At 39.1% G+C, this 25,405-nt stretch overlaps 1 protein-coding gene across 1 annotated transcript in view; it reads right to left on the reverse strand.

Moving 5' to 3' along the window:
• HS6ST2 (heparan sulfate 6-O-sulfotransferase 2) overlaps nt 1–25,405 on the reverse strand; it is a 44,710-nt gene that overhangs the window by 13,866 nt on the left and 5,439 nt on the right. The window contains exon 3 of the mRNA XM_053714678.1: nt 12,374–12,434. Within this exon, the coding sequence (XP_053570653.1) occupies nt 12,374–12,434 (61 nt within the window). The remainder of the gene's footprint in view (nt 1–12,373; nt 12,435–25,405) is intronic.

Here is a 25,405-nt window from a genome sequence, read left to right on the forward strand (position 1 = left end):
ATCCCTAATCTAAATAAAACAACCCCCCCCAAAAAAAACTTAAAAAGCCTAAGTCTAACCCCCAGGTTGGTACTCACGGTTCCTGAAGTCCGTCAGAGAAGGTCCTGTTCCAGGCGGTGAAGTCTTCTTCCAAGCGCAACCTCTTTTTCTTTCAGGAACATCCTGCGCGGAGCGGAGCTGAAGACTGAAGACCGTGGAGCTGAAGACCGGCGACCCTGGAACTGCAGACCGTCGATCGCGGAGCCATGGAGCGTGGAGAATCCTCTTTGCACGATCTGGGCCGTACACTGAATAGTGAATTCAAGGTATGCGATTAAAGATGGCGTCCCTTGAATTACTATTGGCTGATTTGATTCTTTCAATTCAAATCATCCAATAGGATGAGAGCTACTCAAATCCTATTGGCTGTTCAAATCAGCCAATAGGATGAGAGCAAGTGAAATTCTATTGGCTATTCAAATCAGCCAATAGAATTTCACTTGCTCTCATCCTATTGGCTGATTTAAACAGCCAATAGGATTTGAGTAGCTTTCATCCTATTGGCTGATATGAATTAGATTATTTTTTTTTAATACTTGATGCGGGCGGTTAGTTTTTAAAAAAAAAAAAATACTTTAATGTGGGCGATTAGTTGTTTCTTTTGTAATGCTCCATTTGCCTTTGCTGCATCCCGGTGGATTCCGAAAATGGCCATTTTTGGAATTCACCTGGATGCAGCTTCACTGCATCCAGGTAAATTATTTTGTCCTCACGCTGCCAACATTCCATTGAGGATGAGTGCGCAACTGCCAACGGCAACAAACATTACAAACGCAATTATAGTATAGATGTCTATATATGTGTACATATGTATTTATGTGTTTATATGTATACATATATATTTATGTGTTTATATGTGTATATATGTCTGTAAATACATATATACACATATAAATACATATGTACACATATATAAACATCAAACCCAACAAGCACAACCCCCCGCGATAAATCCCTTATCGCTCAGGCACAAACGTTTGCGTTCCACTCGTAATCTGGCCCTAAAAGTGGTATTTTTTTTTAATATAATAATAGCAATTTCTTGTCCACATTTATCTGAAAAAGACAAATGAAATCTAAAGAGACACTAAGTCAGTATTATAAGATGATTAACTCTACTTTAGGGTTAAATCTCCCATTTGTTACTCTTAGCATTGAGGAAAAATAATCAGTTGTACAAGGTGCCCTTGTATCTGTTGCCCATAAGAAGGGCAGAGAGGGCATCTGTCTGATGCAAGGTCACGTTGTTGTCTATCCATGAGCTCAACCTTATCATGAGGGTAAACTCCTTTTTGACAAGTCTGATGAAGGTTCTACAATGAGGAATCAGTAGAAGAGATTACTGTACTGTGGCTCACAATGATATTTTTTATCTGAAAGTGCCAATAACACGTTAGTATTAACCCGCAATTCTAATGTTTCTTGAGTTACCTGTCAGTGAATTTTCAAACAATTTCCTCTTCAATATACCAAGAACATTATGTATTGGGTATTGTAACTTACTAAAGGACAAGCGAATATCTGGTGCAGCTTCGTCTGACGTTCCGCTTTATATTACAGTACTTGCTATATAATGTACACAGCTCAGAGCTTGATTTAGAGAAGGAAGAACAAGTCATTTTTCTTCTCTGGTGTATCTAAAAGTGTCTTTTAATTTGTATTGGCGTATTTAGTTTTTTCTTCTGCCTTCTTCTTTTTATAATAATTTTTATATTTATGAATGTAGAACAACAATTCTGTCCAACAACAATACTTTGCCAGCAAGTAACAGATAATCGAGTAAGCTGTGCACAAACACGCACTTCCTGTTCCTGTTTCAATTATCAATTTAAATGGTTTTAACAAACAAGTTACATGCCAAAAATATTTGCAAAGAGTGCTCTTCTATAAGCAGGATAAACATATTTTTTTAGTTTAATATCCATTTAAAATCAGCCATATAATCATATATATATTTGTGTTTATTTGTATTGAAATTTCCATTTAAATGGCACACACTTGATACCAGTTTTTATAGACACTTGTGTCTCTAAGCCCTACTAGATTAAATATATAATGAAATGCTATCAAGTAACACAAATAAAGTTTATATCAGTGCTTGTTTAACCCAGGTGTCTTTACACCTGTAGCACCTTAGAAAATGAGCATTACGTTTTTGTTTTAGGTTCCTGGAGGTGCATATAATGTCCCCTTCTTACCTGCAAAACTCCTATTCTGCTTGGACCATAGTCAGTAGGGGGAAGGAACCAGTCCCTTGTTCTTAGTAAATATATTCAGGTCATATACTAAACTTTATTAAAGAAACATAAAACCAAAAATATTTCCTTCATGATTCAGACGGAGCATACAATATTAAAATTCCTATTTACTTCTAAAATGAAAATTTGCTTTATTCTCTTGGTATTCTTTGTTGAAGGAGCAGGAAAGCACTACAAGGAGCAAACTGGAGACATCCAGTAAATAGAGCCAAGAACAAGAGGCATGCATGTGCAGCCACCAACTGGCAGCAAGCTCTCGGTAATGCACTGCTGCTCTTGAGCCTACCTAGGTAAACTTTTCAACAAAGGATACCAAAAGAACAAAGAAAATTTGATAATACAAGTAATTTGGAAAGTTGTTTAAAATTGCATGCTTTGTGTGATTCATGAAATATTTTTTTTAGTTTTATGTCCCTTTAAGTTTGAAATCAAGCTTACAAAACATGGAAATTTCAAATTTAAACTTTTACACCCAAGATAATGTAATAATATAATATAATAATACAGTTTATTATTTGATTTGGGAGTTGTGGAATTTTCAGACTTTTTAACGAAGCAATTACTCCACATAAATAATTTGCAATGACCACTGCTATTTTTTTCAGGATCAATCATTGCAGGCCTTTGAAAGTATAACTACTGCTCAAGAGACATAAAAATATATTTATTTTATTTATTTTTCAGTTTTAGTCGACAGCTAGTTAAAATACTGAGCTTCCCAGTTAAAGGGATAGTAAACACCTTCGGATTTTTTTTTTTTTTTTAAACTTTTATTTATACCACATGAGGGAGAAATAGGCACAAAGAAATGGAAAAAACAATAACAGCATTGAAATGCAGTACATACAAAGAAAGTAAGTACATCACAACCCATACAGGGCTTGGACCCTGGCATCATATAAAGAAAGTCCATTGAGTGTGACTTAATAGTCCTGCATCAGGGTGTCTTGGGAGTCAAAGTTCATGCCTCTTCTCCTCACCTTTTTCCTCTTTTCCTTTTAAATATTTACAATAAACAACAACAATAAACAAAGAAAAAGAAAACAAAAATAAAAAGAAAAACTATAACAATCAAAGAAATAAATAAGAAAATAAAGGGAGAAGGGGGGGTATACCATCAGAGACTGTGGTATCCCCTACTTACCCGGAGCTCCCTTGGACCGCCAGCCGTATCTTAGTGTACTGAAGTAATAGGTGTAAGGGGCAAATTATGGTGGAATGTACCTATCTATTGTGTGACTACGTTAGAAAAACACCACTTTCCCCTAAGGTTTTCCTTCAGGATGAAATCACTGCTTCTAAACGGATATAGGACACGTTCCCTGACAGCGTCAGGTAGGTGTAGTAGATAAGGTTCCCATTTCTTTATATACTTAGCTATCCTTTGTTCAACGTTCCCCCTAACATCCGCTTGTTCTATGAGCATCTGTGTGTGTATCTTGGTAAGTAGCTTTTGAAGAGGTGGAGTTGAACTATCTGCCCAGTGTTGTAGGATCATTTGTTTTGCAGTCAAAATAGACACAGAAACAAAAGTATCATGGGGGCTGACATTATGTTCTGGGAGTAGAAACAGGACTCTTTGTGCCGAAAGGAAGACTCGAGTTTTGGTGACTTTAGATAGCCAGTAGGTTAGTTTACCCCAGAACCATTGTAGCTTAGGGCAGTCCCAGAATAGGTGAATCCAGTCAGGACTCGCATGGTTACATTTAACACATACATCTTGTGCTCCCGGGATCCATTTGGCCCTGAGAGCTGGAGTAATGTAAGCTTGTTGCAAAATTTTGGTGTGCGTCTCTCTTAGGTTCGCTGATAATGTAATAGATCTAACTTCTGTTAAACTGTTTAGAAGCCCTTCGCCATCAATCTGTATGTTTCTACATCTGGACCACCTTGATGCTAGTTTTTGGGTGGTAAGGGTGTCAAAGTGCCTGAGTACTAGGTTATATGTGTTTGCCAGCTTGTAGGAACCCTGTTTAGCCAGTGAGCATAGTGCAGTCAAATTATTGTTTTCTGTATGTAGAAGACCATCAGTTTTTAATTGTGTGACATAGTGCCTACACTGTAGGTATGCAAATCTATGTGTGTTTGGGAGCGAATATGTGTTTCGTAAATCTTGAAAGGAATGAACCGTAAGAGTTAGGGGGTTAAATAGTTGCCCGATTTTGGTAAGACCCTTTTCCTGCCATGTCCGAAACACTTCAGTAGTGTATCCAGGCAAGAAGGAAAGGTTGCCCTGGATTGGGAGGAGTTTGCTAGCAGTAAATTGTATGCCCCATAACTTGCCCAGCTTGGCCCATGCTCTCAATGGGTCTCTAAATAGTATATGTTGTTGGATTTTTGAGGGTAAAGAGTTAGGCCTGGCGTGTGGCAGGAAGGCTAGGTGCATTGGATATATTATGCTGGACTCTAAAGTAGGGGTCGTAAATTGTCTGTTTCCCGTCAGCCAGTCCAGTACTATTTTTGTGAGGGTCGCCCAGTTATACCAGGCAATATTTGGAAGGCGTAATCCTCCCTTCTCATACGGCATGGCCAAAGTCATTCTGTTTATTCTTTGTTTCTTACCTTGCCAGACGAATTGACCTAACGCAGATTGGAGTGTTTTAATGTCTTTATGAGTTAGCATCAAGGGTAGCATTTGTAAGGGGTAGAGTATCTTAGGTAGAGCTATCATTTTAAAAAGATGTATTCTACCAGTCAATGACAGTGGAAGTCCGCTCCATCCCTGTAGTGTGTCTCTAACAATCTGAACCATCTTTCCTATGTTTAGGGGGTATAGTTTGGAGGGGTCAACGTGTACTTGTATACCCAGGTATTTAAACGTACCCTCTGTCACTTTGAATCCGCTGTTTAATAGTATGTTATGTGTAGTGTTTTTCAGCCAAGTTAGCTCTGATTTATCCCTATTAATTTTATAACCGGAGAATGATCCGAAGCTGTCAATGATTTCAATAAGTTTGGGTATATTGACCTCTGGGTTGCCTACAAACAAGAGGAGATCGTCAGCATAAAGCGAGAGATGTTGTTTGATTCCGTTTATCTCTAATCCCTCACTGTGCTGTCTAATGTAACAAGCTAAGGGCTCTATGGCCAAGTCGAAGAGGAGGGGCGACAGGGGGCATCCCTGCCGAGTTCCCCTTTGTAGAGCAAAGGAAGGAGATAGCCCTCCATTGATAATCAGTGAGGCTTTAGGAGCTGAGTATAGCTTTTGGATGAGGTTAAAGAAGGCGCCCGTGACACCAAACTGTGTCATGGAGGAGTATAGGTGGTCCCACTCAATTCTATCAAAAGCCTTTTCGGCGTCTAACGCCAAAAGGCAAGCATCAGGCAAATTAGAGTCTGTGTGTGGGTACCTGTTATAATTATATTTCTTGTTTGTTTGTTCACTATGGAGAGTGAAACATACAGGATTTCTTATAGCAATTATTATAGGAATTGACAAAAAATATGTATAGTGTTACAGGTTGGTTAACGGAATAAGACTTTTGCTAGGTTAACCTATCTGTATTAATATTTGCCAGCTAGATAGTTTTATCCTACAAACACTGTAGTCTGCAGTAAACTAATTAGGCAGGATTAAAGTTCAGGTTCATGCAATAATACTGTCCAGATATTCAGTGAGATATTGATCAAGGTAGATACTGTAGCGAATGAAATATAAGGTATCAAGTAATAGTATTGGTAAACATACGACCTGTTAATCAGTCCTGGAAACAGAGGTGTGCAAAGTTAAATGAGAGACCGCGGAGGTTTGCGGCTTGCAGCGTGGAGCTGAGTGAGAATGGCTCCAGGCGGTAGCTGATGACGTCAGCGGGTAGCAGCCGATACTGGTCTGAGACAAGCTGAAAGTAGAAGCTGCGGTTAGTAGCGAGAGCGAGAGTGCCGCTCTGAGATGCTGGGGAAAATAGGTGGAGCCGGATTGGCTCAGTTTCACACACAGTTGACTGAGAATTGAAGATAATCCAGCATAGAAGAGAGGCAAAGGTGTGTCTTAAATAGGCAGGTGAATTCATTAAAGGGGCAGTGAGCAGAGAAAAAAGGAAGGATCTGACATATCCCCCCCCCAAGAACACCCACAGCGAGGGTTCTAAGGACAAGGTCTTTCCGGATTTCTACGGTGGAAAAGTGAAACACACCTGGGGGCCGTGACTGAAGTAGCAGGTTCCCATGAGTCTTCAGAATGATCATACCCTTTCCATCGTACTAGATATTCCAAAACACCCCTTCGCCGCCTGGAGTCAAGAATAGCTTCTATCTCATATTCCAAATCCTGGGAAAGAACATGTGTAACAGAATCCACGGTAAATCTGTCGGAAAGACAGGGTTTAACCAAGGAGACATGGAAAGTCGGGTGTAACTTATATGAGTGAGGCAGTTGTAAAGTGACAGTAGCTGGATTCCTAACGGCAATTATAGGAAAAGGACCTCTAAATAGCTTACTCATTTTCTTGGAGGGTGTATGTAAGCGCAAATTTTTTGTTGACAACCAGACTAGTTGTCCAACCTGGTAGACAGGTTGAGGCTTATGCCGCAAGTCATAATAACGTTTATGGGATGCTTGTGCATGTTTTATGTTGTCTCGAGCAACAGACAAGGTCTGGGAGATGTCATTCACAGTGTCGTTAACTTTAGGACAGGGAGATGTTGCATAAGGAAGAAAGCTGATTCTGGGATGGAGTCCATGATTGAGAAAGAAAGGGCTAAAGCCAGTTGAAGAATTCTTAGCGTTGTTGTAGGCGAATTCTGCCAGAGCTAGATGGTCAGCCCATTGATCCTGTTGGTTGGAGCAAAAGCAGCGGAGGTACTGCTCCAACCACTGATTGGTGCGTTCTGCCTGTCCATTCGTTTGTGGATGATATGAAGTTGTGAGCTTTTGAGTTACTTGTAGAGTATTACATAAATGTCTCCAAAACCGAGAGGTGAATTGTGATCCTCTGTCCGAAAGGAGTACCATAGGCAACCCATGTAATCTAACAACATTCCTAATAAACAAGTCGCAAGTTTGTTGTGCAGTGGGTACTCCTATAGCTGGTATGAAATGGGCCATTTTTGTTAGTAAATCAACTACTACAAAAATAGAGGTGTAGGACGAAGATTTTGGTAGATCGACAATAAAATCCATTGCGAGATGAGTCCAAGGGGTTTCTGGAACTGGATATGGTTGTAGAAGTCCCATCGGAGATTGATGTGATGGTTTACACGTGGCACAAATACCACAATTTGAAATATAGTCTTCTACGGAGGAAAGCATAGTTGGCCACCAGTAATTACGCTTAAGTAGCTCTAGAGTTTTTTGTATGCCTAAATGTCCCGTGAGTGGGGAATCATGATGAGCTCGTAAAAGAGAAATTCTATACTGAGGTGGTATGTATAGATGTTTACCATGGTAATATAAACCATCTGGATTTCTTTGCAGAAGATGAGTTGGTTTTGTGGAATCCTGATTTTGAGCTTTCTGAAACTGAGGATCGTTATGGACGAGTAGACCTAAAAAGTTTGATGAGGGTATAACTGTAGTCGGGGTTTCCACATTGAGCGGTCTAATGTCTTTGCGGGAGAGGGCGTCAGCTTTGCCGTTTCGACTACCAGGTCTGTAGGTGATGAGATAATTGAATCGTGAGAAATAGAGATTCCAGCGGAGTTGTCTGGAGGAGAGAGTCCTACTTTGTTGTAAATATTGTAAATTTTTGTGATCTGTAATAACGATAATAGGGTGTAAAGCTCCCTCTAATAGATGTCGCCATTGCTCAAATGCAGTTTTGATGGCCAGTAATTCCTTTTCCCCTATGGGGTAATTTCGTTCAGCTGGTAGCATGAGCCTGGAAAGATAGGCGACAGGATGCATCACATCAGTAAGAGATTGTTTCTGTGACAACACTGCCCCCAGAGCATAATCCGACGCATCAACCTCTACAATAAATTGTAAATCTGGGTCTGGGAATTTAAGAATAGGTGCCGTGGTGAAGTCAGTTTTCAACTGTTGGAAGACTCTCTGACAGTCAGATGTCCAGTTAAAAGTGTTTGTGTGTTTTGTTAAATCAGTAAGTGGTTTAGCAGTCTGGGCGAAGTTACGAATAAACTTTCGATAGAAATTCGCAAAACCAAGGAATCTTTGTACTTGTTTGCGATTTTTTGGGGTAGGCCACTGAGTGATAGCATGGATTTTAGAGTCATCCATCTTAATACCAGTGTTCGATATAATGTAACCCAAGAAAGTGACTTGACTGCAATGAAATTCACACTTTTCTAGTTTAGCGTATAACTTATGTTGACGAAGTCTTGCTAATACTGTTCTCACGTGGGTCACATGTTGTTGTATAGTATCAGAATAGATCAAGATGTCGTCAAGATAAACTACTATAAAGGTGTCCAAGATGTCTTTAAAAATGTCATTTATGAAACATTGGAATGTAGCTGGAGCGTTACATAACCCGAAAGGCATAACGGTATATTCATACAAGCCATAGCGAGTTCTGAAAGCTGTTAACCATTCATCTCCAGCTCTCATTCTTATAAGATTGTAAGCACCCCTGAGGTCCAATTTTGTGAAGACTTTGGCAGTGCGTAATCTTTCTATCAATTCAGGGATGAGGGGTAATGGGTAGCGATTTTTCTTGGTACATTTGTTTAACTCCCTGTAGTCAATAATTGGTCTGAGCGACTGATCTTTGTTTTTAACAAAAAATATACCTGCGCCAGCAGGTGAGGTGGAAGGTCTAATAAACCCTTTTGCTAGATTTTCCTGTAGATATAATTTTAGGTGATCTAGTTCGGGTTTAGATAGGGGGTATATGTGACCCACTGGTATTGTGGAGCCAGGTAAGAGGTCTATAGGACAGTCGTAGGTCCTGTGTGGCGGAAGTGTCTGTGCATCAGTCTTGTTAAATACGTCTTGGAAATCAGTATATTCGGATGGCAACTGAGAAGTAGATGAGAGAAGAATGTTATTGAGAGGGAAACAAGTCTGAGAGCAGTAGGGAGACGTTAGGTCTATAGTCAATTTGTGCCAGTCAAAGATAGGTTTATGGAGTTGTAACCAAGTAAGACCTAATATAACAGGATATAGAGGACTAGGTATAATGTCAAAGCTGATAGATTCTCTATGTCCTGTGGAGGTGCACATAAGTAAGGGAGTGGTTTCAAGAGTTACTGGACCATAGGATAATGAAGACCCATCAACCAAATTTATAGAAACAGGAGACATTTTTGCTTGTGAGGGTATTTTATTTCTATTTACAAAATCACAATCAATGTAATTTCCTGAAGCGCCTGTATCAATAATCGCATCAATCTTTAGGCAATGTAGATCCCACTGTAAAGTAAAGGACATAGAAATATGTGGTTGTTTTGGTCTGTTTAGTGAAAGGCTAAGAAATGTTGAAGAAGTCTTACCGTTTTTTGTCTTTTTTAAGAGAGGACATGCTGTCAGGTCATGCTCAGGGGCAGCGCAGTACATACACAGACGATGAGTGCGTCTTCTGCCCTTCTCCTCAGTTGATAGAGGACCTCTGATAAATCCAATATCCATTGGAGTCTCATTATCCCTAGAGGGTACTGGTGGAGTATTCTGTCGCTTGTATGAGGTAGGGGTGTTTGCCCTCTCTTGTTTGCGTTCCCTTATACGTCTATCAATTGTAGTACAATGTGTGAAGAGATCCTCCAAATGCTCTGGTACGCCAGTACGGGAGAGCTCATCTTTGATGTCTTCTGAAAGCCCAATCCTGAACTGGTGTCTAAGCGAGGGTTCATTCCACTTTGATTCAATTGCATAGATTTTAAATTGTGATATATAATTTTCTACAGGTTGTCTGCCCTGTCTCAAGGCCCTGAGAGAGGATTCGGCAGATTCCTGTTTAAAAGGATCTTCATATAGTGAGGATAGAGCCTTTAGAAAATCCTGTATAGAGTTTAGAATGGGATTCTGATTTTCAAACAAACTATCCGCCCAGACACGGGGTTCACCCCTTAAATAAGAGATAGTAGTCAACACCTTAATTCTATCAGTGCTATAAGTTCTGGGTTTTAGTTCAAACATCAAAAGACAAGCATTTCTAAATTCCTTAAACATTGCTCTATTACCACTAAACTTGTCAGGAAAAGACACCTGTGGTTCAGGATGTGCTTCTGAATGTGCAGTTTTAGCAGTATACATATCTCTAAGGCAATCTTTGAGCACCTGATTTTCAGTTTGCACATCTCTGAGAGTTAAATTTACAGAATCCATACGTTGAGTTAAAGTGGCAATTTGGTTTGCAATTTCTGTCATATCCATAGTGCTATACCTGTATTTAGAGGCTGGATTATACTGTTATAATTATATTTCTTGTTTGTTTGTTCACTATGGAGAGTGAAACATACAGGATTTCTTATAGCAATTATTATAGGAATTGACAAAAAATATGTATAGTGTTACAGGTTGGTTAACGGAATAAGACTTTTGCTAGGTTAACCTATCTGTATTAATATTTGCCAGCTAGATAGTTTTATCCTACAAACACTGTAGTCTGCAGTAAACTAATTAGGCAGGATTAAAGTTCAGGTTCATGTAATAATACTGTCCAGATATTCAGTGAGATATTGATCAAGGTAGATACTGTAGCGAATGAAATATAAGGTATCAAGTAATAGTATTGGTAAACATACGACCTGTTAATCAGTCCTGGAAACAGAGGTGTGCAAAGTTAAATGAGAGACCGCGGAGGTTTGCGGCTTGCAGCGTGGAGCTGAGTGAGAATGGCTCCAGGCGGTAGCTGATGACGTCAGCGGGTTGCAGCCGATACTGGTCTGAGACAAGCTGAAAGTAGAAGCTGCGGTTAGTAGCGAGAGCGAGAGTGCCGCTCTGAGATGCTGGGGAAAATAGGTGGAGCCGGATTGGCTCAGTTTCACACACAGTTGACTGAGAATTGCAGATAATCCAGCATAGAAGAGAGGCAAAGGTGTGTCTTAAATAGGCAGGTGAATTCATTAAAGGGGCAGTGAGCAGAGAAAAAAGGAAGGATCTGACAGTACCATACCAATAATGGGCAGACACCGCCAGTGTCTTTCTAAGATTTACCACTGAGGAGCGTCCGGTAATGAATCCCGTTTGGTCTGAATGCACCAACGAGGGTAGGACAGTAGCCAGTCTGTTAGCTAGTATGGTCGTCAGTAATTTATAGTCGCTGTTAAGCAACGAGATGGGTCTGTAAGAAGGAGTGAGTGTGGGGTCTCTGTCTGGTTTGGGGATGATACAGATATTAGCTTCAGTAAAACGACAGTTAGGGCGGGTATTATGCAGTAGATATTCCGTGTATAGGGATGCTAATATGGGGCTAACCTCCTTCTCCAAAATCTTATAGTACTCTGCTGGCAGCCCATCAGGGCCTGCCGCTTTGTGTAATTTGAGTCGTTTAATACACCTTCGGATTTTTATATAAAATATTATGCGTAAGAAAACAGCTTTGCAATATACTTTCACTATTGTCCTGACATTTGAGCAATTTCTATTTCTCAGAACTTGAAATGCACCTGCTGACTTCTCATGGCTAACTCTACTACATATCTGTCCCTAATTGGATTTAACTGATAACAACTGAAAAACAATGAACGTTATACTAATGACCATGACTAGCCTTCTTGTCTGACGACTAAAGCCCAGATTGGCTGCTCCAATTAAGGCAAATGGTGGGTGCAGTTTGGCTACTGAAAAACAACTGCAGTAAAAAGGATGTTCATTTTCTTTAAAAACGTTTACACTTGGCTGATATGTTATTCTATAGCATCACAATACATGGTGTTTACTGTCCCTTTAAGCAGAGAACACTTGGCAACCCTGTCTCTAATATGCCTCCATAAAGGCCTGTTCTGTAGTGGTCCTGTCCTGTTCTTGACCACACCAGGTCATTGTGTTTTGTCTTCTGAAGCAGCAGGCTCTGGGGTTTCTAACTGAGCTGAGTTCTTACAAAAAATAAGGGTTCTGTTGTATAAAAAGATGGGATCCTCAAGAGGTTTTTTTTATGATGGTTTATTTATCACTGAAGAATAAAATGCACTTAATAAATACAAAGGTAAATGCAGAGAGACTGAAAATATGTCTGTACCGGGCTGTATTGGCTTTATTCATCATGTTGAGTGAGGATGGGGAGTGAATGCAATGTGGCTCTGTATAAAAGCACACAGATATACAAATGCATTATGTCTTGTATGAATTGTCTAGCTAAGCTCCCAGAGCCCCTATGGGCTTTGTTAATGGTTTCTCTATTCACTTTGCTGTTCTTTGTTATCAGTTATAGTATTATATACAACTGTAAGGGCTGTATGAGATGCCAGTCAGTAACTTTTTAGCACCAAATACTTAGTTATTAGATTAAAGGGAGAATGTTGTGGGAAAATGACATGCACTGGTTGCTGTGGTTAAGCACATACACTCTTGCTTAGGAGCCGCAGAGGACTGCTAGTCCGAAGCAGGAAACAGTTGGTTAGCATATTGGCAGCGGCAGTGGTGTTCAGCTTGGGAGCTGTAGTGCTCTAAGGCTCCTGAGCTGAACTTTAACCATGTGTTTAACCCCATTGTGGACATTAAACACAAAGAGTTCTAGCGTTAGTAATGCAAAAATTATATGTTCTAATAAATTAGAGTGTGTAACTTTTCCACTATAGTGACCCTTTAATGAGATCACATTTTTTATTTGCTTTGCACAATGAGGCTAGGAGCTCCCTGCATATGCACTATGACCTGGTTAATGAGAAACAGCCCAGGTCTTTTCACAGATCTTAGACAGTAAGGACAACTGGTTAATATGACCACGTATCTTCTACATTTTCAGTCACACGTGAAAGAACAAGATTTAAATATTGCAGAGAATTTCAAGCATTAGATTCAAACACTTCTTAAAACACAGAACAAAGGACAACTGTTCATAACTCTGTGGTTTTTAAAGAAAAGCAAATGTTGCTCCCTTAGATATTTACGTTGTGTTTTATCCTATGTAATCCCAGAGCTGTTTTCATTTCAAGACTATAATGTACAAATACGGCACATTCAAAACATATTTATAAACAAATGTATATTAACAAGAATATATGTTTTTCACATTGTACTCTCTTGATGGAAAGTAATATGTTTTTTGTTGCCGTTTCTTTATCCTTCCATTTCACAACCAGTTCCTTGCAATCCTATCAAGCTAAAAAACTGTTGTCCTGCAATATTATAGGTGGCACACAGCTTGGCAGGGACGTGCTGAGGGTATAGCAAAGACAGGGCTGTGTGAAGTCAACAGACCCATTTCGACGGACAGCTGTTTCATTAAAGATCAAATTAATTATTTGGTGGTGCTCTCCATCATTGGTTAGTATTCTCTGAGAACCAATTTAACCTCTTCATCTCAATTAAACAGATGATCTGCAAGTGCAGCCTTGGGATTGCTTTGTGCAATGTATTGCTAAAATTGTGATGAGTTTGCAAGACAAGTACCAAGGCTGGGTCACCATCTGGAAGTCCTAAAATTAGGAAATGTGGCTTTGCATCCTGTAATATTTTTGGACTTATTTGATTAGGAACTTATTTCTCACAAGTTAATAGTGAAATTGAAAGCTCAAGTCAATAACATGACTTGGGTATGTGCTTCATAACAAAGCAGCACGTCACACTCACAAGATTTTGTTATTTTTTAGTCTCTTCCTCTAGATTCTCATATTCTCTTCTATTCCTTCATAAGTTTTCAGTCCTAATTATACTTTATATTAATAATTAATTAATATTAATGATGTTTTACGCTCTTATTCTTCCATAATGCTTTACTTTTTCTGTAGTATTTCCCACTTATTACAGGACCTGTGAGGCCACCAGTATTATAAAGTGTCAAAAAGTTGTCCCATTTAACAATTTAAAATGTTTGCCTTGTAAGCCTTTGAGTATATTGTTGTTTTTGTGTGTGAAATTCTTCAGCAAAAATTACCTTAAAGTGAAGGTCCATTTTGATGAATTAGTGCCCGGTTTTTAATAAACCTATTAAAAACAAGGGCACTTTAATTCATCAAAATTGACATTTCACTGTTTTCTTCAAAAACTTACCTTTTGATCCTGAATGCCGCTCCAGCGATTCCCCCGGCCGTCGGAAGCCTCTGCAGACGTCAGAAATGATGAATCGGGCTTCCTCCAATCACAGCTTCCCCCCCAGGGGAATCTTTGCCTGATGCAACGCTGTGATTGGAGGAAGCCGGATTCGTCATTTTGGACCAGCAAACGACGAGCGGAGGAAGTGCTGGAGCGGCTGCCAGGATTAAAAGGTACATTTTTGAAGAAAACAGTGAAATGTCAATTTTTATTAATTAAAGTTCCCTTGTTTTTAATAGGTGTATTAAAAACCGGGCACTAATTCAGCAAAATGGACCTTCACTTTAAATTCACATAATAAATATCCAGTGCTAAGTGGTGTAAAAAAATGATGCCAAGATTTATCTGGTACGATTAGAGATACAATTATTTTTCTGGAGTTGTCCAAAACGAGTAGTGTTGTCAAGATAATATAATGAAACAATATTGGATTTAAGCTCATTTTCATTCAATAAAACATCATCTGAGACTTAGAAAAAGATTCAATAAAACTGCTGAAACTAAATCTCACTGAAGAAACTTTCAACAATATTCCAAAAAAATTGAAATTAAAGATATTTGTAACCACTGCTTAAAGGACCAGTAAATACAGTAGATTTGCATAATCAACAAATGCATGATAAAAAGACAATACAAAAACACTTAGGGGCCGATTTATTAAAGTGTATAATACAATGTAGTGTATCATGTCCGCCGCTAGCAGGGGGTGTCAATCAGCCCGATCGTATAGGATCAGCCGGCTTGATGTCCGCCGCTCAGAGCAGGCGAACAAGTTATGGAGCAGCGGTCTTTAGACCGCTGCTTCATAACTGCTGTGTGGCCCCACAGTCTAAAATTAAAATGAGAAATAATTCAGCCCCACAGTCTAAACTTAAAATGAGTAGTAATTTTTTGTCTGACAAATTACAATTATGTCTATTTCCACTCCCCCGTATCATGTGACAGCCATCAGCCAAACACAAATGCAGATACGTACATTCTGTGAACTCTTGCACATGCTCAGTAGGAGCTGGTGACTCAAAAAGTGTAAATATAAAAAGACTGTGCACATTTTGTTAATGGAAGTAAATTGGAAAGTTGTTTAAAATTGTTGCTCTATCTGAATCATGAAAGTTTAATTTTGACTTAAGTCCCTTTAATACAATGCAAGTTGCTAGATCAGCAAAATTATTATCAAAGGAGCCACATTCATCTTGCAACCTCTAAAAGCAATAAAATAACATATCAGCCAAGTCTTAACATTTTTAAGACAAATTACCATCCTTTTTACAGCAATTACTTTTTAATAGCCAAACTCCACCCACCATTTGCCTTATTTGGAGAATCCAATCTGGGCTTTAGACCACAGACAACAAGGTTAGCCACTGTCATAATGTTAGTATAAAGTGTTTTGTTTTGCAGCTGTTATCTGATAAAGTCAAATAGGTACATATATGTAGCAGGGTTCACTTTGAGAAGTCAGCAGGTGCATTCCAAGCGCTTAGAATTAGAAATTGCTCAATTTTAAGAGCTAAATTACATCTCATGTATACCAGATCACGAAAACCCCTTCAAACCCTGCACAACAAACATATGGGGGGGGGGGAAAGAACAAAAAACTCTTTAACAATTCCACTTCCGGTGGGCGCATAAAGGACCCCCAGAGCTACCAAGCCTTGACAGGGGGAAAGCGGAACCTGTCTGGCACTGTTCAGCAAGGAGCCCCAAACTTTGGCTCCCCCACTGAAGTGCCTATAGTAGGAGAAGAGAAGCGGCATAACAGGAGGTACTGTATCCGCTCCCAACTCCAGACCTCAGGCATATACTGGTAGGGTAAATCCCTATTTGCTCCAGTTAGAGAAGTCCCCAGCAAAGCCACAGATTGCCCAGGTAGTAAGGGTGAAGGGGCTGACACGCACATTGCTTTCAGTGCGGCCGCCATCTTGTAAACATAAAAAAGAAAACATGCAGCATTAATTGCAGTCTGTCTCATACACATGACAGATCTGCGGTGCAGGGGCGCACAAAAGTAGAATCGAAAGAGGAAAGCCAATCCAATATAGAGACATTTTGGGGCAGATAAACAACACAATCTGACAGCAAAGTGTACTGTACCCTAAGCGCATTAAATGCACTGCAGCTACGTGACACATCACTAATGAGCAGATAATGAGAGGGGAAAAAGTGTGTTCTGGACCCATAAGGAAGATATACAATATAAAAGCTACGAAAAGACAACATTTTCAGGCTGAGGAATAACCTTGTAACAAAAATGGCACATTAAAAAAGAAGCCTGAAGCCTCCCCCCCCAATTCTCAAAGACCCTTAACTAAACTATAAACCTACTGACATACAGCCAATCTGGGACACTGATTTTCTTTTATAAACTACCGCCTGCTGACAAATCTGCCTAGCCTGCATGCAAAAGTACTATTCCCTTTACAATAAAAAAATCGACAGAATTTCTGGGAAACAAAAAGGAGCAGATAAACGCCATAATCACTAAGCGGAATTACAAGCTGTACACACTGCACAGATGGAAACGACAGACGTAGCAATGCAAGACACTCACCCAATAGTAACACAGCTGTCTGCACTATTCTTACCTAAGATCGAACAACTCCAGACAGGCCTAGATACTCTATCTACAGATTTCAAATCTTTCTCAGCGAGACTGGGGACAGTGGCCGAGGGAGAAGACAGACAGAGAGAAACCACTAATTCCATCACTAGCCTCTAAAAACAAAATAAGTTGCTGCAACTAAAGCTAGATGATTTGATGATTTAGAGAACAGATCAAGGAGGAACAACATTTGCATAGTGGGACTGCCTGAATCTCTTTCCTCTACAGCCTTATTAGATTTTGCGGAAACCACACTCCAAACCTTCTCAAAGTTGCTCAAACAAACATCCCATGCAGCGCAGAAAGGGCACATCGAATAGGCAGTGCAGCCCAACCACATGTGCAGAATGCAGCCCCACGTCAAATAAAAAATGATTGGATACCTACATTTCAAAGATAAAATGTTACTGCTATGAGCATACAGGCAAACACCAGTGATTACCTATGAAGAAAAGAGAATCTACATGTTTCAGGACTATTCAGCGGAGGTGGCTACGAGACACAGGGAATTCTCTTCTTACTGCAAAGTATTAATGGATCAAGGGGAATCAATAGCCCTACTATATCCGGCTCGCCTACAACTTCAAACACCAACAGGTCAAAAAAATTTTGAAACACCAAGACACTTGCAAATGTTTTTAGATAAAAAGACAAAAAGAAGACCGACCGCTGCATGAAGACCAAGAAGAAGAACAGGGAACCTGAAATGAATCCTGGAGTAAAGTGGACAAAAGCTGCAGAAGGACTATTTAGGTCCTAACAAAGTTTAAAACCAACTATGAAGGGTCACCTACTCCACATAGGGGCTAGACCCATTGAACAAATATCCTTTACAATAGGGGGGAGGGCTGTTGAGGGAAAACTGTAAACTAGTTGATCTGCTGTTTACTGTTTGTTGGATTGTTATTCTGTTATCTTGTTTAAAACAAGTTTAAGCCATATTATTGACATAATTTCCTTTTTCTTTTTTTAACTTTTTTTTTTTTGTCTTATCAGAAGTGCCTTCCTTTCTGGTAACCTTTCTGGTCCTTTCCGACATACTTATATTGTGACCAAAACCTCAAACGACACTTGATAGGGTAATGGGAGGTATACGACTCTATCAATCAACAACACAGAGAAATGCTTTGCTACACTGGGAGGCAGAAAAAGCAGTGCTAAGAGGGGTAATTACCTCCAACGTGACGGGAATGTATATAAAAAAAAAAAAGACGACAGAAGAAACTCTATTGAGACAGGTGCTAAATGCCAGGAACAAATTCCTGAGAAATCCTAACAACTTGACTAGACAGAAATACAAAGAAACAAAAGCACAAAGAGACATGGCGCTAAAGCAAGAATCTATAAGGACTATGAGTGCTTTGCAGGCCAAATACTACAGACACGGAAACAAAACAGGCAAACTACTAGCCAGAATCACTAAACTCACAAAACCAAACAAAAGTATAACTGCCATCAAAAATAACAATACAGTGCACACCAGGGCAATTCAAAACACATTCAAAGAATACTACACAGCACTATACTAAGATCAGACAGTAGATATCTCTCAATGAACCCCTTTTTTGGCACACATTAAATCATCCAAAGATTATTGAGAATAACTTACAGACTTTAAATGCACCCATTTTGATCCAGGAAACAATAAAACCACTGAAAGAACTTCCACTAGAAAAAGCCCTGGGTCCCACTGGTCTCCCAGGGGAATTTTATAAGATATTACAGAAAGAAATTGCACCCACCCTCAAAAACTTATACAATAAGATAATGACAGGTACAGCTAATATCTCCCAATATTTCACAGAAGCACAAATTTGTGTTATACCTAAAGCCAACAGAGATCCACTTTTTCCTGAGTCCTACCACCCAATCTCGCTTATGAACACAGATTATAAAATATTAACTAAAACAGGCTGGCCAATGAACTACCCTCCTTAATCCATGAGGATCAGACAGGGTTTGTCAAGGGATGGTCCTCAGTGACCAACATTAGAAAACTTCAACTCATATTAACTCACTTTTGGAATAGCCATGACAACTGGCCGGAAAAAGAATACCAGACACATGTGCTCTGCTAGTCGATGCTGAAAAGGCTTTTGACAGGGTCCTTTGGGACCACCTCTTTAGACAGGTTTGGCATAAAAGTCCTTTTCGCACAGATGTTCAAAGCTCTCTTTTCCAATCCACAAGCATCAATCTTAATTAATGGAGAATCCACCCAATCATTCCCACTCAGAAGGGGTAACTATCTCCATTACTATTTGATTTGTCTATAGAGCCCTTAGCCATCAAGATTCGTAATGACACAGAAGGCCTTAAAATGGACAAGATACGGTGCCACCTGTCTTTGTTCTTGGACGATATGATATTATATATCCAAAACCCAAAGTCAAACCTACCCAAAATTATGCACATTATTGAACAATTTGGAAGTATATCAGGCTATAAAATTAACACTGATAAATCGGACTTAACATGGCTCCATTCACAAAGACCCTCCTCTACATTTCCTTACAATTTTAAAATAATAAAGCATTCTTTCACTTACTTAGGGATTAAACTTTCGGCCAACCCTAGAGAATGGTACCAGCTAAATTACAAACCTATAATCAAAGACATGCAAGACTTAATGACTAAATTGACAAAGCACCCCTATCTATCTTGGGAAGAGTAGGATTCAACAAAATGATTATTTTCCCTAAAATACTGTACCTATTTCAAATGATACCGGAAATTATTCACTAATCAGACCTTAAACTCTTAAACAAATCATTGTTCTCCTTCATATGGAAAAACACCAAACAAAAAATCCACACACGCAGAATGACAGTCTCAGTTGACTCGGGGGGCATGGCGGTGCCACACCCGGAATACTATAGCTGGGCAGCCCAAGTGAAATATTTCCTCGACTGGTTAACGGGTCAAAATCATTTTACCATACTTGACTTAGAAGAACAAATAATTAAACCGTGATCACTCAGTGCAATACCAGACATGACGCACCATCAACTAAACAAACTTCTTAACACCTATCCCTTAATGCATCAGCGATTATTGGTTTGGAGAAAAACCTGTAAGAAATTGAAATTCAATCACCAGATCATAAAATTCCTTCCCTTACAAGGGAACCCTGAGTTTCCAGCAGGCATTGACACTGAAAATTGACATTGAAAAGTTTTCCAGGTATGGAAAGGAAAGGGATTAACTTCAATATCACAAGCTTTGGAGAAACTGGAACCCAGTTTTAAAACATTTACAGACATACAAACTACTTACCATGACTGCTCAAGGTTCCACCACCATTTCACCAACATATAAAAGCACTCATTGACAGCACTAATGCAGATACTCTGACACACATCAGTGAGGGTTGGACTGAATTGCTAGGAGAAGAAATCTCAAAAGAAACAGTCCAACACAGCATTCAAAAACGAGTAGCCACCCTTGCAGCCAGCACAAGAGAATCACATACTAGACTCCTAGAAAGAGCTTACATCACACTAAAGATATATAAAAAATGGGTTCCCCAGGCAACCGGAAACTGTCCGAGATGCTTCAAACATGAAGCTGATCTATCACACATGATCTGGAAATGCCCAAAACGATATAAATTTTGGGGCATGGTGATGCACTGGTTAAACTCCACACTACATCTGGAGATGGAATGTTCCCCTCGAATGATAGTGTTTCTGTCTCCCTCTAAAAAGATCCCCAAACAGGTCAAGTCATTAGTATATAATGTAGTTCTTCAAGTTAGAAATATGATTTTTCAGAACTGGCTAAATAGCAAGACGCCTACCTTAATACAATTGAAACTCACCATTCAGAAACAAATGACACATGAACAGGACACCCTAAGAGACATGCAAGGAAGAACACCACACTTCATGAAAAAGTAGGGACTGTACTTACAGCAATTGGGTGAGAACATACAAAAAGAATTCTCTACCCCCTGAGAAACACAGACTACCTATTGGAGGCACAGTTAAGGGGAGAGTTGCAAATAGACTGGACATTTATATGAAACTACATCACCGGTGAAAGCGGGAGAGTAGATGAATGGTAAAATAAATAAGTGGGTCTTAATTACTAGCTGCAAAATAGCTTTAGGAAACTCAAACTACAGGATCTCTGCATCTTATCACTTAGACTTCATGAACAGCAAGGCCTTCTCGATACACTTGATGAGTTCGACCATTGTGAGCTGGGCAGGTTGGCACCCATAGAGGTTAAGGGACCTTTGCTATCACTAAGAGTTAGAAGCACCCAATGTAAGAGTAAGAATTATCAATTATATTATGTGGTTATGTTTATTGTTTGTAAAGTCCCCCAAAGTCACTTGGGGGTTGAAAGTAGGAAGAGGGAGAGAGTAAACACAGAAAAATGAAGAGATGGCAAAGACATTATACAGAAAGGTTTTACTGGAAATAATCATCCTATGGCACCTATTTAAGAAAGTCTGGCGGACCTGATCCGACAGTGCAGATCAGGTCCGCCAGACCTCGCTGAATACGGCGAGCAATACGCCCGCCGTTTTCAGCATTGCACCAGCAGTTCACAAGAGCTACTGGTGCAACACCGCCCCCTGCAGACTCGCGTCCAATGGGCCGCCAGCAGGGGGCGAGATACAACCACGAGATTAGAGACTTCGCAATGGCTTTTTTTGAATATAAAAATTAAGTTTGTATGGACGAGAAAAGAAAAAAAAGAACATAAAATTCTAGAAATATGGATGTACAATACAGAAATGTCAGATTGTTGTAGCTATATTTGTAGAAGGTATCTTGCAGTAGTTATATCTGTATGATATATTATTTCAACTGTTCACCAAAAATGATTATTGTAATATTTTATTTATGTCAACAATGTTATCTAATTTTGCAAGATTTGAAGACATATTTGTGATGTCTGTTTTCATTGCTGGATATAAATAAAGTATTAAAAAAAAAAAAGATACTTCACAATGGAAATGGAGTCTTTGGGACTGATTTATTAATGGTCTGCGCATCATGTCTGACAGACATCGCTGAATGCTGACTGCATACGCTGTCGACATTTTACATTGCACAAGCAGTTCTTGTGAACTGCTTGTGCAATGCCGCCCCCTGCATATTTGTAGTCAATCGGCCGCTAGCAGGGGGTGTCAATCAGCCCGATCGTATAGGATTGGGTGGATTGATGTCTGCAGCCTCAGAGCAGGCGGACTAGTTAAGGAGCAGCGGTCTTAAGACCGCTGCTTCTTAACTGCTATTTTCGGAGATCCTTAAGGCTCGTGCAGCAACATGGGGATCAGGGGCCATTTGGCCCTTGATAATTCGGCCCCTATGAATCTTCATGATTGATTAGGGTTTACATGAGAAACCATGACCATACATTTAGTACACCCGAGGCCAACCTCTTGGGTGCGAAGTTTATGAGACGGTTCTCGTTCTATCCAGCAAAACTACTTTACCTTACAAATACAGATGTGAATAGTCATACGTGTAATTAGTGCTTTTCCATATTGCTAGTGTCACAAGATATGTTATGGCACACTTAACACAACTTAATGGCAGAACTCCCCCTCTATGAATTTTGAAGGTGATCTAACCTTAACACAGCTCTTCATTAAAGGGATATGAAAGCTAACATTTTTCTTTCGTGATTCAGATACAACATGCAATTTGTAACAACTTTCCAATTTACTTCTATTACCACATTTTATTTTCTCTTGGTATCTTTTGTTGAAAAGCAGGGACTTATGCTTAGGAGCATGCCCATTTCTGAAGCACTATATGGTAGCAGTTTTGCATAAATGTCATTCATTTGCAAGAGCACTATATGGCACCACCCACCTAGGTGTCTCTTCAACACAGAATATCATGGGAAAAAAGCAAATTTGATAATAGAAGTACATTGGAAACTTTTTTAAAATGTTATGCTCTGTTTGAATTAAAAAAAGAAAATGTTTGGCGCGTAATAGGCGTCCATGAATGTAGTCCACTGACTAATGTTGTTTATTAAACCCTTTCAGTACTAACGACGGCTCTGAGCCATCACAGAGTTTCCCACTCTGGTGCTAACAACGGCTCAGAGCCGTCACTAGCACTCTCCCACCTTGAGGGAGATCTGGGGGCTCCCACCCGCTCCTACCCCGGCGATCGGCCCTGCATAGTGAAAGGCATCGCCGGGGCTTCATGTTTTGCACAGTGACGTCACGCGCAATGATGTGATGACGTCACCGCACAACTTTATTAAAAATGTACAATACAAAGTATAGGGAAAGGGGGCATGCTGCTTAGACATCTGTTTTTCAGGCAAGTAAGTAGCTACAGACCCCCAAGATCCACCGCGGGAAAGGTAATCGCCTAACCTTTCCAACGGTGTAAGTCTTGTGGATCATGAAAAACTTAAATCACCTTAGCACCCAGGTGGGAAAGTGCTTAGCACTCAAAGGGTTAAGCATCCTTATATTTGAAAACATTTTTAACAAGTAAATAATCTCATAACACATTTGGAACACATTGTTAAAACATGAGACCCGACCATTAGTTGGTGTAATGGATTTCACATTCCAATTTTTTTTTAACATTGTTCATTAGCAACTTATGTTGCTATGTATTCATTATATTCTACTAAACCTAAAGGCCGACTGGACCAATTGAAAAGAATTTTGGAACTTGTGATACTGATATGAACAATTTCAGGGTTAGCGGACCATTAAATGAATAAGTGCATAAAAAAAGGCAACAAATGAGAAGTAATTTTTTTTCTGACACATTTCAAAATTTCCTTATATTCCCCATCATGTGACAGCTATAAGCCAATCACAGACTCATATATGTATACACTGTGGACTCCTGCACACGCTCAGTAGAAGCTGGTGCATCAGAAAGTATTAGTATAAAAACAATGTGCACAATTTTATAATGGAATTAGGAAGCATTTTGCAGGCTCAATCTGAATCATGAAAGATTAACTTTGACTTCAATGTCCTTTTAATGTGTTTGCCCCACACTGTTTTAAATATAAATCTTTTATTTAGATTTTTATTGCCCTTATTGTAGTATGCCTGTAAGCCTCCTCATTTGCTACTTATGTACTTCCCTTAAAGGTACATTAAAGCCATAACACATAACAGCACTGCACTGCAAAATAAATAATTTAATATTATCGATTTGTTAACAGAATTTACACATTTTTGCAAATCAAGAGAAATTAAGGTATAACTTTCTTGAAAAGTCTGGATGAATTAATGTTCTTTTCCTCCTTTGCTGTGACCAATTAGGAACAAACATCAATGTGCCAGTGCTCCAAGCGAACCAATCACTGTGTAGAATGTTGCAGATTTAGGTAAATTTCATCACCATATTTAGGTATAATGGAGAAACACATTTCAGAGGAATTTTATAGCAAAAGCAGGCAGAAAGAAAAATAATGAATGCATATTGTGATGCTGTTTATTTCCCTTAAATAAACATTTTACATTTGAAATGTAGCGTATAATGTCCCTTTAATACAATATAACAAACGCACACTTTTTTGTTTTTGCTAAAAGTGCATTTTGTTTTAAAGGATATTAGTGATTCATAAAATTAAAGGCATATATTCCTTCTCCATTTAAATTATTCCCAAGATACACAAATAGATTCAGTTGGAATGAAAGCGTAATTATTTCTTACTAATTGTAAAGCAGCATTTACAAGTATAACAATGAGTGCTCTTCAATCCTGCTGCCAAGGAAATCAAAATAAAATGGTAGCCGAGAAACGCGTTGCTGAGTTTGTTTTTAAGTAATTTCACAGCCTTTGTTGATATATGCTGTGGTTATACTTGTATATGCTTTTATGTATTTTAATAAATCATTTTCACAGGTATCATTTTTTCCTTGATATTGTTGTAACAGTTGTCGGAGTGAGACAGCTGGGTGCTCAGAACAATCAGCCTGAATGTTTTAGTGCTGAAATCCATGTGAGTATTGTTGAAAGTGTTCTACTTGGTTTAACATCTCACATGTCATATACTATGATACACCCCCCTTGTTTTCTTATTTTGTAAAAGATTACCTATGGTGAACCTGTGGGGCGTCTTTGGATCTTATCTGGGGAGTTTCCATCCCCTTGATATTTGGAGTTAAACATTTTTTTGTTATCTATCTGGATTTCAATTTCAGTGCCTTTTTTTATTTAGCATATCCTGATTATTAGGTATATGCAACTGTAGTTATGCTTATAATGCTCTCACTCAAATCCCTTGAAAATACCATACACAAATATCTCTGGTTTTGGCGCACAGCAGGTTAACTGCACACCTGTCAACTATCAGCATCACTACACACTATTAAAAGGGATTAATAAACATACAAGCCCATCATCCTGTTATGTAATTGTTAAACCCCTGAAACTGCTAATTTGTTTATTGCTAATCCTGTGAAGC

This window comes from Bombina bombina, chromosome 1 (assembly GCF_027579735.1).
Source record: "Bombina bombina isolate aBomBom1 chromosome 1, aBomBom1.pri, whole genome shotgun sequence".
Classification (NCBI taxonomy): domain Eukaryota; kingdom Metazoa; phylum Chordata; class Amphibia; order Anura; family Bombinatoridae; genus Bombina; species Bombina bombina.